Below are 14165 nucleotides of genomic sequence, written 5' to 3' on the forward strand. Positions count from 1 at the left end.
TCAAACGGAACAGAGGTGGGCACGGTAAGACCAGGTTTCATCTCCTAAAAACTTCTCAGCTCCCCAGATGAATGCAAAATGGTGTAGAAGACGACTATCTGGAGCATTTGAGACAAGTGAGAAGTGGCTTCTGAGAGCCTGCTTTCTGCTGCTCATGGCATTCGATCAAGGACGAACAGGACGTTACGGGAGCTTGAGCAAAAACATTTCTATCCTAGAAGAAAAATGTGCCTATGGATCATTCACTCTACTCAGAGACAGCACATATTTTGCTCACTGAACTAAAGGGCTTTTTCTGCTCTCACATTCAAGACCAGTGAATGTAGCACCAATGGTGCAGTCAGGCAGCTCTCCCTAAATCCATGCACCAAGCACACGGATTGGACTGCGAGATTGGAGACTACAGCTGTAGAAGAGCAGAGAATTATACATTAAAGCCACCAACACATGAACTGGTCTGGTTTCATAGGAGCATTATTTAATCAAGCATAGAAATACATGATGTTCTTTGGGTGGTGTGTTAACTTACGTTGGATCTGGGAGATTTTTGTAGGAGTGGATCTGGTAAGATACTGCCACACTGGAGGTTACAAGAGGCATGAGGAGCAAGACTGTCCAGCCTTCTCATGCAACACACCTCATCAAGGTATTTGTAAACATGAATCAAACACGGCATGCTTGATTAGCACCTTAGTAACATCACTGAGTTACTCTAGAGGCCTCTAGAAATTGGACTGATAACACATATTGTTGTAATCTTCACTTTCTGTGAGCAAGGGTTGTATCTCTGAAGCAGTTCCTCTTCTTTTCTTCCAGCAGGCCAGAATGAGCCCTGTGAGCACAGCAGTAACTATGCCTCCAATCACAGCTGCTCCAACCAACCAACCCCAGATCTGACGGGCTTGCTCAAGGTAGGGTGTTAAAAACTCCTGGAAAGAATCAAGTGCTAGGAAAAAAACAAACAACAGAAAAAAAAGGTCCTTTTACATGATGCATTTGTACTGTCAGTTTATAGAGGTTGTATAATGGATAATACAGGAAGGCTGACTGAAAAAAGAAACTATGTTGGTAGAAATTTGTCTGAAGGTCATAAATAGTTTTAAACAAATCTCTTCAGTCCTTATAGTCTGTTTGTCAATCTTCATATTAAAGGCAGAAACAGTGCTCTTTATGGTTTTGGCAAAACTGTAAGACTATAACTAAGAAGTCCGATACAGTATGGCCAAAGGTCCTGCTAGCTCAGCATCCTGTTGGCAACAATAACCAAAGCAGAGCACTAGGAAGAGTTTAAGAACAGGTCAAGCCTATTATGATCTTTTCACAAAATACTTACCCAACCTCCAACAATTTGCAGCTCAGGGATTTCCTGATCCAGATGCGGTGTCATTGTATATAATAGTTATTGGAGGATTTTTTTTTCCCCCTTCCATCAGCTTTTCTAGCTGCTTTTAGAACTTCTATCTCAACTTCTTGCAGCAAGGAGATCCTTGCCTTAACTACATGTTGGGTGAAAAAAATAAAATTCCTTTCATTAATTTTGAACCTGCCACCTGCTCGTTTCATTTGATAGCTCCTGTGTGGGGAGAGGCAGTAGACTATTCTCTGGTCACTCACAAGAAATCCTTAAAGAAAGAAAGGGAGCCCTCTTTCTTTGGTGAATCCAGGACAGCGTCTCACTGGTTGCGGTATGAGTGTGTGTGTCTGTGTCTCTGTTTTTCTCACTATGGCTTAATGAGTTATGAAAACCCTGCTGTACAAGGCTCTCACTTTGTGATAGAGGTTGGAAAGTGACCTCTTCCCAATGCACCCAACAACCTGTTGTCTTAAATTTGAGAAATGGGAATACCTGTCCAATGCCAAGGAGGATTTGGAATCCACGTCTCACAATTACTAGCTGTAATTACTAGCTATCAGGGGAAAAAAAACACCTCTCTGGGCAACTTCTCTGGGATCCCCTATGGTGGTTTGGTTTTCAATAGCTTTCATTCTTCTGGACTGATTTAGATGTACTCAACCATATTTAGTGTGCTATACCCCCACAAAGGCTATAATTGTCTTCCTGCCATCCTGCATTTTCCCTAGTGCCTAGAAAAGTAATCCCATATATCTTCTTGGATCATGGTGCTTCTGAGCATATGCTGTTATTTCCACCGTGCTCTGAAAAGATGTTTTTGCTTTGCAACACCATTAAGGTTAAGCTGTCCTTAGCACTTGATGTCTGAATCACTTCCTGAGACGTAATTCCAGTTTAGGCTGAATGTAGTTTGTTTGTCCCTGTAACTGAGCTTCACTTCGGTTGCTATTTCTCTGGTCCTTGTTTTCCAGTTAATCCAACTTTGTATTCTGAGATCGTATTTGCAAGAGTCTGCATGTTCAGCCTTCTGCTTCTGACCTCATTAAACATATAAATGCTATATAACACTAAGAATTACAAAGAAATTAGATTCTTGATGTTTCAGAGTGAACTCCACAAACCTCTGAGTATGAGGCACATTATCTTTTTAATCCTTCATTTCTCATTTGTCAAATGAGGACAGTACCATTCACTGAATCCTTTGTATTGTGAATGTAAATTAATATTTCTGCAGGACTCAGCTGCTATAGCGATCGGCACCAAAGAAAAGTGTTAGAGGAAACATCTTCAGGATAGCATTTTAGAAGTGTGCAATAAATCATACATTAGGCTACACACTGCTTAACTGAGAAAATGAAAATCAAAAGTAAAAAAAGCTGGATATCTTGTTCTTAATGAATGCTGTGTATGCTGTGTAGTGAATGAGGTGGGGGTGTGGGGATAAAAGTAGTGTGCAATTAAAGATAACGCATACATGTAGACGCGGAGGGTGAACTATGGCTATATAGACAACTCCAGTGCTGGCATTTCTTAACTTTGTGTGCTTGACTTTGTAACTTCAATGCTTTTTAACTCAACTCTTTTATGTTTGTATTGCAAACATCTAAATTAGAAACAATCTGGCTATTTAAACTGGATTATGTGTATGAGAAAAGAAGATTGATACATAACAGGTACTCTATACTGTTTTAATGTTATGGGAAAAGAGAAATATCATATAGTTGTCTTCCTTGCAGAATTTATCTGGGATATGAGGGTCTTCTAAATGATGTCTTAAATTTGTATTTTGTCCTTGAACCATCTCTCTCTCTCCATCAATATTCATTGGAGGTCTGAGCTATCTTCTTCCCAGTAAACATAACATGACTTTGAGATGATGAGATGTCACATTTCACGGCAGGCCCTTTCAGAAGGGATTAAGCTATTTTATTATGTCCTGATAATCAGTCAAACATGCTCTTCTCTTGCTTTAAGCCTCAGTTGTACAGCTTCTGTAATTAGCTCAAAGCCAAAAGCCACCTCCTGGCATCTACTGCTTGTTTCTTTTTGCTACACAAAAGGTGTTTGGCATCACTGTCATGAAGTTTCCATGGCAACTCTTGGGTGTCAGAGGCTGGAGCACCCCAGGACAACCTATAATCTGTTAATCTGTGACTCTAACACAACAGTAAACCTATGACTGGACTGGCTGCCCAGCCAAAATCATGCAAACTCACATGTCAGGTATCTCTTACCATAATTCTTGAATCTCTAACTGTGCAAGGCCCAGGAGTGCAGCAACTGTGTTTGCTGATGACTACCTGGGAAAAATGTCAACGGAGTGGTGGTGGGGACGACGACATATAGCTGCCTTATGGGAGACATTAACCAATGCCAATTCCATTACTTCTTTATCAGTGTTTAGAGTCAAATGATAATCCTAGCTGGAAGCTGCCATGAATATCGATTAAAACTGCCCTTTCAATCAATAGGTTCATGACAAAGCAAGAGGAAGTGAGGTTGGGCTGGTGCTTGATATCTACCCTCCTATTAGTGACTAATACCAACAATATCTCCTCATCTTGCTCTTTCTGATAGGAAAATAGCAGTGATTAACCTCAGCCATGGTCTTAGCATTCAACTCTTGATAAACTCTTTCTTCTCAAAGAAAGTGTTAGCTCTACGTAACAGCAACAAATCATTTCTTACTCTTCATACATCAGATCATTCTTTTTTAATGTAATTTAAAAATACCAGGCAGTCCATTTTGTGTGGGTTGCTGAATGTCATCGAGAGGGTAGGAAACCACAACAGTGTAATTTTAAGGTGAAACAATGTGTGTCTCCTATATTTAGGGTAATAATGTGGACTTTCCGTGATGATTGATGAATAAACATGCTATGGCCAGTCTGTTATTGGGCATCCTGAGATTTTCCTTTTGTGATAATGTCAAACTACGTTATTGATATAATGGATTCCAAGGATGAAAAAAAATCCTTACTATTTAAATTTTTTTTGAAAGAATATTTATATATTTTAGATATTCCTTCTATGTAAACTACAGGATGGCAAAGTCTTTCCAGCATTAATTCCACAAATTAAAAATAAAAACTTTGGCTAGCCAAGAACTAAACAAAACAAAATTTTCTATTATTTATCTATTGCCATATGCCCCACTGATATGTTTGCAATCTTGCTATTTCATTTGACATGCTTCTGTATTCATAACACAGATAGCTAATGGACATCAGGTTTTAAAGCAAACCTTGATGCAGCACAAACATACCTTTTTAGATCAAGCTTGCAAATTATTTCTTATCCTTGTGAGCAAGTTCCTTCTATTTAGTTTCTGCCATTTCTTTTTTGTGCGTGCTTCACTGATTGTGTCCCTCTGGATGGTCAAAGGAAATACCAGTGAGACTTCCACAGTCAGAACTAGGAAGATGAGCTGGGAGGTATTCCAGTTGTGGAGTCCCTCTGTCTGTCTTAAGGCAGGATCACTTGTCTTTGCACTGATGGAAAGTTCACAGCTCCCACAAACTTCATCAGAGTCTCCTCATTATAACAGCTTGCAAAGTCTTTTGTAATGTTGTCTTCTGACAACAATGAGAGAAAGTCTGGAGAAGACTGTCAGCCATAGTCCACTATCTTTGGACTGCAAAAGATGCTGTGCAATGGGTGGTAGTGGGTTGTTTATGGTAGAGCTACAATATCTATTGGTGTAAATTCAAGCTGCTCCCTTTCAGTTCTGCCTTCAGCCCTAAGTGGGTAAATCAGGAAACTATGATTCACCCTTCATCATGTGGCTGTCTCTAGAAACAGTGAGAATCAGACCATTTCTGCACAGCTGACAACAGCTTTATAATTCATTTTTCAGCGCTGAAGTTGGTTAGAGTTTTCTCTGCCTGTTACTTCTGTGTAGTAACATTGCTACAGAGTCCTGCCCACTTGCTGGCAATGATGGCACATCAGCAGAGTGGATTACTGGCAAAAATCGATTACTCTGGAGCATTGAGAGGAGATAAATCAAATATTCTTGGGTGTATTTATAGAGCAATACTGTTTGCTTTTTGTTTGACAACCTCACTTAACACTTGCACTTCATAACTGTTCTTTCATAGTTTGCTTATATAAATTTCTCAAAAAAGAGGTCAAATTTGGCTACAGGATACCTGATAGCACCACACTATATGTAACTAGGGTGTTAATAACTCACCAAAAGATAACTTCCTACCCCAAATGGCTTCCAGGAAAAAGAAAAAAACCTAACCCAGTATTTAAAATCCATATTTCTGTTCCTGCATTAAGCATCATTATATAACTGGCAAAATATCTGTTCATACTCTTCTTCCTGAGCAATATATTTTTGCATCCTGTTTTCTTTGGTTGTCTTCTTCTGTTTTAATTAACCTTAATCTACACCTCCTTATCTCTGCCTGAAGAAAATCCAGGGACCAAAATGCTCTCTTCTCATCTTTTATTTAATTCATAAATGTAAACCACTTTCCAAGGTAGCATTTCTCAAGTATTGTCACCTTTAATTGCTTTCTATTTTCCCAGCATCCACATTTTATTGTGTGTGTCACTATTTTATTGTGGGCTCTTACATACATAAGATCGCCCTTTCACATTATGGCCAACAGTGTGTGCTCCTGAGTTGGGAGACTCAGCAGACTACCTCCATGGTGGTACCGCTTTTGCCACCTGCCACATTTTCTACTCGCCTGATGTGATTTTGCAACAAAATTGCTGAAGAGCCAGAAATAGAAGTGAGCTGCAGTCAGACTCTGGATCTGAGCTCTCCTCCTGCAACACATCCATGAGCAACCTGGCCTTCTACGTTGTAATCACAATGCTCTTATCCCTTGCTTTGCCCTCGGTGTCAAAGATCCTTAGTTATGGTGTCCAAAAATTGCAACTGATGGTTAGATTCCTGGGTTTATAATTGGGTAGCTGCCTGCTTTTCAAAAAAAAATGAGAATCACCTGACTACGCATGTAGTGCTCATCAGATTGTTCCCACTGAGAGAGGGAGATTTTCTGGGGAAAAGTCAAGGCTGTGTCTACGGATTTATCTGTTCCTATTTCTGGAAGAAAAAAAATAAATAGAAAAGACTTAGCCCAGGCCCTGAAACGTAAATGCTTGGAATAGCTCTTGCCATAGAAAATTGTTTTGACAGCTATTGCTAGGTGGTGCCGTTAGTCTTCCAAATCTTTTTTATTGATGCTAACAAATGTTCGTTTCCAGTAAGCCGTGTGGGTTGTGGTAGTTTTACAGTTCACGGTTCTCATGTCAAGGAAAGCTGGGTGTCTGCTCCGGTTTTTGCTCAGATCAGCTCCCTGGTAACTAGACTCTGACATGTGTCTTTGATTCCTGAGGGATGGATTTCCAGGCACACTATTTGTGACCACTTCTGCTTCGGGGCTGTCGTACGTATAAAAATAAATGAAGCTGCAATTAAAATAACCACACAAACCACTGATTTGCTTTTCAGTGGAAAGCAGAGCTCCAGGTATCAGCTTTTCCTCTGGAGAACAGCAACAATATAATTTAGCATTAAAGTGCCATTTTGTCATTGGATTCTTTCCAAGTTTTATTTCTTGTAACGAGCCTTATCATGCTCTGTGTAGTCTTGCTTCATCTCTACCAAGTCGCTGGTGCTGTAACTCAGAACCGCTGCCCTTGATGCTTTCCTCCAGCTAGTTCCTTTAAAAGCACACAAGACGTGGCTTGTGTGCTCACCCCTCACTCTGTCCCCTCCTCTTCCTCTGCCTTTCCTCCTCCTCGTCATTTGGAAGACCTGCAGAAATGCTGCCTCTTCTCGACCACCCCGATCTTGACTACTATGATTATTTTTCTTCCTTTGTAACTTTTTCGTATTTGTCTCCTATTTGTCTCCTCCTGTCTATATAATAACTCCTGGCTGCCAGTCACAGATATTTTTTTTTCTTCTCCCTCGAGTACACAGGAGCATTCAGGGTGGATCGGCAGGCTTTCCTGCTTCAGCTCCTCTACTACAAAGTTCCTGTTTATCCCTATGTTCCTCTGAACAGGAATCCAGCATTCCTATCTGGAGAAAAGTCTGGATTTAAACATTAGAGTACTAAGAAAAGTCTGTATCTGCATTTTGAGATTCCAGCCATTTTCTGTTTGTAACAAGTTCTTCCCTTTGGACAAGAAGTAGCTTAAGCTCTCTTCTTCTCAGTGAGATTAACAAGGGGCTGAGCGACATTTGAGGATTATCTGGGCTTTCTAAACAAGGTTGAATTTCACTCTTTGTGTTGATCTTTCCAAATAATTAAGGAACTACTTTCCTTACCTCTGTGTTAAGAACATGGGCAGAATTTAATAAGAATTTCATTTTCTGAGGACCATGTGCTCCCTTGGGAAAAGGGAAGAGACCAGGAGGCAACAGAAGTGAATTGTTAATGATAAATAGTTTACGATTTGCTTCCTTTTGCAGTACCAATTCAAGACATGGTATGTCTGAAAGTCATGGTATTTGGCAGTTTTTTTAGTGATACAATTCTAGGAATAATGTGGTTTTAGGAAACTAGTGGCTTTAATTAAAATGATATATAAATATTTCTGGTCTTGATCAGGAATTAAACTATGGCAACATGAATAAAAAGGCAAAAATACTCCTCATAAGACCAAAATAATAATTTTGAGATTATATTTGAAGCATTTCTTAGATTATTTTCTGCCTGAATATTTGGGGTTGACCAATTTTTTTATGGCATGTTAGGAGAAATATTGTCTTCTGTCTCCGGGTTGTACTAAACCAGCCTGAACAATTATACAGGGGGGGTTGCAGATTCCTTTCATTACACATAAAGTAACCAAAAATGCATTTTCTGGGTGACTGTGAATCAAGCCAGATTTTACTTGAGAAATGAACAAACAAGCTAAATGCATGATTGGACAGTTTCTCAATATGCAGAAACCGTACACCCCCATTAGTAAGCAAACTCTGTCAGAAAAGCAGAGGTGCCCTGGGAACTGATATTGTTTTGATAAAGACAAAAAGCAAGCTATGAGAATGCTAACATTGCGAAATGTCCCTGGTGCTTTTGCTATGTAGTTACACTTTTAGCTCTTAATTGCCTTTTAACTGAATAGCGGTGTTCACAGAAAGTTTTCTGCCTCAAACAAGAAAAGCAAACATACCCAGTAACCTACCTGTTCAGCGGCCAATACTTTGCAAGGATAACCCCATCCCACATCCCAGGTAGCTTTTGGCAGTGGTGAACATAAGAGATGTGTCTGATCATTCCAATGGCCCAGTGTTGTAAAGGATTGGGCCAAAACATCTGAGCAATCCTCAGTTCCAGGCAACATTATTTTTTTAACAGAATTTCACCCTTCCCTTAGACAATAAGGAAACCTGTACTACTCAAGCAAAACTATGAGGTCCACTACGTTAAGCACAAGACCTGATCTACCTGAGGTTCCCCAGCAGCTACAGCCTCAAGGGTCTTTGTCCTCCCTGTGCCTGAGGATGGCCGGGATACCCAAGTCAAAACTACCTCTGAACAGCAATGCAAGTCAAAACCATCACTAAACAGGGCAAAATTCATTTGATTAAGTGAAAGGAGCATTATGAGTGATTCAGTTGCATTCTGTGTGAATAACCATAGGGGAAGCTCAAAGTCAATGGATTACTGTTTTAAGTGCTGCACAGACCTTATGTTGGCCTTTGGTACCAAAGTGAATTTTACTCTGGATATTTAAGAGATCAGATTACATTTGTAAACCAGAAAGAGAGATTTTTATCTGCCCTCCTTAAACCATGACCAGAAATCAGAAAATCCCACTGGTTCCCATTTGTGTTGCACTGTAACAGCCAAGCTGGGCAAACCGCAGACTCAAAATCCAGCACTTTTTCTCCCCAGTTCTGTCATGAGCTGACCATTTGGGTCGGATTCTGCTCCTAATAGGCTAGGATAGATAGCACTGATGTCAGTGATTGATTTTTGATTGGAACTATTCTTATGGTGTCATGTTAACTCTACATCAGACCAGAAATGTGAAAACAAGCAGGTACAATTTCAGACTACATTCAGGGAGAAATCTAGAATAGAAGGATTTTTTAATATCTTCTCATTTTACAGACATATTCCACGTTATAGGCAACAAATTTGACATTTACCCAAAATAGTAACATTACCTGGTTCTTGCAGATACTCATAGTCATATCCCAGCTCTCTTGAGGGTTTAAAAAATTCTCCATTTCTGTAAAGGGGGATAAAGGGGACCATGTAATTTTCTCGATTGTGCCCAATGGGTGCGTTGGCTGCTGGGTAAACTTCTAGCATGGGCCTGTGTCTTCTTAACCATCGCTCAAAAATGCTGTAGAAGGAAAAGCATGCCAATTAATGGTGGAGATTGGCAGAAATTTTCTTCTTGAAGATTAAAAAAAAGTGTTGATGCTTTTTTTTTTTGTGAACCCTGGGGACAGAGTGGGATGCAATGACATGTGTTCATGTGCGTGTAATGCTTTCCAAATCATTTGGGGTTAGCGACTTCAGTACTGAGTTCCTATGCAAGCCTACAAAAAGCAAAGGCCTGCAGCACTGCAGAGAGGCTGAATATGCTTTGAAATTCCATATATGCAATTCACTGTCTAGCTGTGACCTGGCTGCAATTTCTGCTCAGTAATTCAAATGGTTGTGAAGGATAGAGAGAAAAGGATTAAAGACCTCAGTCCCTCCTCCTCACCCTCAGAAATATTTATGGCTGGTTTTGAATGGTCTTGTTGCTCGCTGCTCAGTCCTGTTCCCCTTCCTCTTTTTTCTCTCCACTATTACAAACAGTTTTCACACCTGCATTAAAGTATGGTTACACCATGGTTGGTTTGACATCACCAAGGGTGTGGCGATATCTGAGGAAGAAGTGATAAGCTGTATGAGTCCAAAAACTTGATAAAGCAGGTCAGCTGTGAGGAAAGAGTCTTCCTCCAGCCACAGCTTCTTCGCTGACCTTGGTGTCTGCATAGTTGTTCTACATATTCTCACTCGTCTCTCTCAGCTGCTGTTGTGCAGATTTCCCCCCCCCCCCTTCTTAACTCTGTTCTCCCAGAGGCACTACCACCATCACTGATGGGCTCAGCCTTGGCCAGCGGTGGGTCCGTCTTGGAGCTGGCTGGTATTGGCTCTGTCGGACATGGGGGAAGCTTCCAGCAGCTTCTCACAGAAGCCACCTCTGTAGCCCCCTGCTACCAAAACTTTACCACATAAACCCAATAGAAGCTGTTACCCACACCTCTGACCTCAGCTGCTCCTTTCCCTTTTTCTCTGCCAAAATTTCTCCCATTAGCTGTCTGTCAGTGCAGGGCTATATGTCTGTTCTTTAACTTGGAGGCAGAAAGCTTAAAGGCTGCACTATGGGAAGAGTTTGTACTGATATTTTCAAGTCAACTGCAGGATGTGTTTGGAAAGCAAAATTAACAACCCTCCAAAACATTCTCAGTTCTCCTCCCTTTGTGTCTGGGCTTTGTCTGCTCAACTCTTCATTTTGTTTCAATCCTCTGATCCTTTCCCCGATCCCCTGCTGTTTACACAGTGACCTTGGCTTGTCAGCAGACACCTAGATGTGCCAGGTTGGAATAGAGAAGGTGGGAAGAAGCTGCAAGGGGAGCAGATGCAAGTATCTTATACGTGAAGAAAGACGAACCCATGCTTTATCAGAAGGTATTGGTAGGAGGAGATTATCAAGCTCAGGGATTGATCACTGAATTCATTTATGAGTTATGAGGGTTGGAAATGCTCTAAAGAGACCTGTAGACTGTACTTTAATTGAGAACTTGGCTCAACAGTTGCTGCTTCTTGACACTGGCTGCTGGCTCAGGACACACACTTTCCCCCCCTCTTGTAATTAATAACCAGCTGTTCAGGGGCTCAAGTAATCTCAGAAACATGGACCCTAAATGCAAGTGCTCGGCAGTATCAGAATCTCTGCAGAGCATCCGGGAATTCTGTCGGTAGAATTTTACCTCCTGTCTTTGGGCAGAAACGTTGAGAAACACTCTGCTTACCCCACCAAATGAAAGCCCTCTCACACTCATTGAAACAGAAGTAGGGCCAAAGCCTTGGTTCTTTTTTTAGGATCAAAAGATTTAATAGATGAAAACATCACTATGTTCATACACCTTGTCAACCATTAACAATGCAGGTATTAATCTTGATTAAAATCTTCATTTGTGGCTCTCGTCTTCAGTTAATTTCATCAGCCCTGTCTAGAAAAACTCTTGTCAGAATAATAATGTTCAGCTGAAGCTTTCAGATGGATAAATTTAAACAATGGTATCGAGGCTTCAGCTGCAGTTATCACAAGAAAGTTTGAACAGAAACTCTGTAATCAGATTAACATCTTTGGAGAACAGCATAGAGAAATTCAGTAATCATTAAAAAAGGCATAGAATATAAAGGAAACCAGGGCATTAGTTTAGCTTGGGGGGGGGTGGTGTTGGACTCCAATCCTTTGCCTGCCTGGCTTTTACTCCTGTCTTGGGCAAGGCACCCCAACTATCAGTGCCTTGTTTTCCTGGCAGTTGTAGATGGGAGCTGAGACAGCTCTTCTCTGCAGCACAGCACTGTTAGAGGTAGAGAGATACTTTGGTTATGGGGACGTGGTAATATTTTAAGAAGAAGGCAGAGATAGCACTTGGATCAGGTTTTCAAAGTCTGGTGATGATCCATACCCTAACTTTGAATGCTCAGTCTGAGGTACATGTTGGGGTCTGATTTTTAGAAAACGCTGAGCAGCCACATTCTGAAAATCTGAAGGGCTGATGAGCACACAGTTCAGAGCTGGAAGTCATCATTTGCCTGAAATAGCTTCATATGACATGCCCTGAAATGCAGCATCCTCTCTGGATGACTTAAATGTTGCAGTTTCATAAGCAGTTTCAAGAAGAATCCTTAGGCCAGTAATCTTTCAAACAGAATGCAAATGCAAAGCATTTCCATGGAAATGAACATATGTACTTTTGGATTCGTTCATTTGCAATGAGGTTCCCACATTAGATATCAAGCTTTTCTTAGCAGTAGCAGGAGCATTGAATTGTCCGCCCTTGCAGCTGATCTTTCGATTTAGACGCAATCATATGCCTCTAATTACTGATATGACAAGTTGTGCTGATGCACAAGATATGTTGCACAGTTCATTGAGTTGTTTATGAACATGTTACGTTCTCTCCTTTAGCCAGCATAAAATCGTATAATCTTTACTGAAATCTGTTTCATCTAACATATCTGTATGCCACTGTAGAAATGTCAGAAACAGCCGTTAGGGTTTTAAGAGTCACACTTTCTGTTACTGCCTTTAGAATAGCTGGCCCTGTGCATTTATCTTGGCTTTTTTGGGGGGCACTTTGGAAGATTAGGATCATATTCTGCTTGCTAGTAAAGCAATTGGGTGAAGTTGCATTTATTCTTTCCACTTAAAGGCTTGTTCCCAGCTTGTTCAGTAAGATGGGCTCACAATACTCATTTTTCCTTGGCAAGATAATGCACGATGCTCTGTGTTTTCATGAAGATCTTCATGTTTTTCTTCTTTTGCCTGAGAAAACTGACAGATCTAATATATCGGTAGTTTTTTTTTACATTCTCATCTGTTTGTATTTCTCCTTTTAAAAGGGAGGCACTGCCATTTCCCTGCCTTGCTCATATTTTGTAAGCAAAGTTATGAAAGAAGGAACATTTCCCTTGCCTTTCAAGAAAGGTTTCCCAGCTGAGTGGAAAAAAAACCCTCCCAGTTGCATCCAGTTGGGGAGAAAATCAATGGAGAGGGTATGACTTCAGCTGTACCTCTGCTGTGAAGTACAAATAGCTCTTGTTGGGCACCGTAAGCCATTTCGTATCAGAGAGTTACACTTTATGACTCCCCAGCTGAGGCTGTTAACTCCCTTCGTACATTGTTAAGGAAAACTGAAATCCTGAAGTAGCCTGTGGCTTTTGCTATCAGCCAGGCAGTGACATTGGCACAGTCCTCCTATCCTTGGGGACTTGTCTTAACTGAAAAGACTTGGGCCAAAAAAATCCTGTATCTGGAGAAAATAACCACACTGTCTTTTGTTTCAGAGTGCTGGGACCACTGAATTACACATTGTAGGATAGTTTTTTCCTCAGATAAGGTGCTTTCTCAATCTCTGGCTACATTTAAGACAGGTAGCATCAAATGTGCTCTCCTTCATGCAGTGCTGTCCTTTCCTGTAGGCAAAGAGATCACATCTGAACAGCTATGATGGATCATCTGACAATTCTTTCATGTGCCTTGGTCTACAGAAATGGTTGCTTTATCCCATAATGGGCATGTGGTTTCCGTGACAGAGAGAAATCAGTACTTCCATCATCAGATGTTGATCCACTTACTGTTGATAGAAGTTCTTTTCTTTGCTTAAAAGCAGTGATGATGTAAGTTATTTCCTTTTAGCACCTTGAAAATATATACTTGTTTTCTCTGCTTTGCTCTGTAGCTGCAAACTGGGAAGAGCTTAGGGCTGCAGAATCAAAGCTACATGCAGAGAGAAAAAAACACTGATGCAATTAGCTGGTCCCTTCATGGAGTGACAAAGTTCCTGGTAGAAAAGCCAGTTTGCAGCAGCAGACTTGAACTCCCTAGAATTGTTGGTTATCTTGGTAAACCACTGCTATTATGTCCTCCACGTATGAACCTCTGCATCCTCCCCTGGTCCTGAGAGCCTAACAAAGCAGGACTATGAATTAAATGATATCTGAAGGGCTATTTTATTCCACTTTTCCTCCCTTTCTTGACATAAAGAGACTAAAGGTAACAAAAAGACAGCTAAAGAATCAGAACAGGGCTCTGT

The 14165-nt window shown here is 40.7% G+C and overlaps 1 protein-coding gene across 1 annotated transcript in view; it reads right to left on the minus strand.

Annotated features, from left to right (window-relative positions):
• Positions 1 to 402: 402 nt before the first annotated feature.
• The window catches only part of TYR (tyrosinase), a 50693-nt gene continuing 36930 nt past the window's right edge, over positions 403 to 14165 (minus strand). The window contains exons 4-5 of the mRNA XM_009917683.2: positions 9504 to 9685; positions 403 to 946 (exon numbers count right to left, since the gene is read on the minus strand). Coding sequence (XP_009915985.1) covers positions 723 to 946; positions 9504 to 9685 — 406 coding nt within the window. The 3' untranslated portion in view covers positions 403 to 722. The remainder of the gene's footprint in view (positions 947 to 9503; positions 9686 to 14165) is intronic.

The sequence above is a fragment of the Haliaeetus albicilla genome, chromosome 20 (genome assembly GCF_947461875.1).
Source record: "Haliaeetus albicilla chromosome 20, bHalAlb1.1, whole genome shotgun sequence".
NCBI lineage: Eukaryota > Metazoa > Chordata > Aves > Accipitriformes > Accipitridae > Haliaeetus > Haliaeetus albicilla.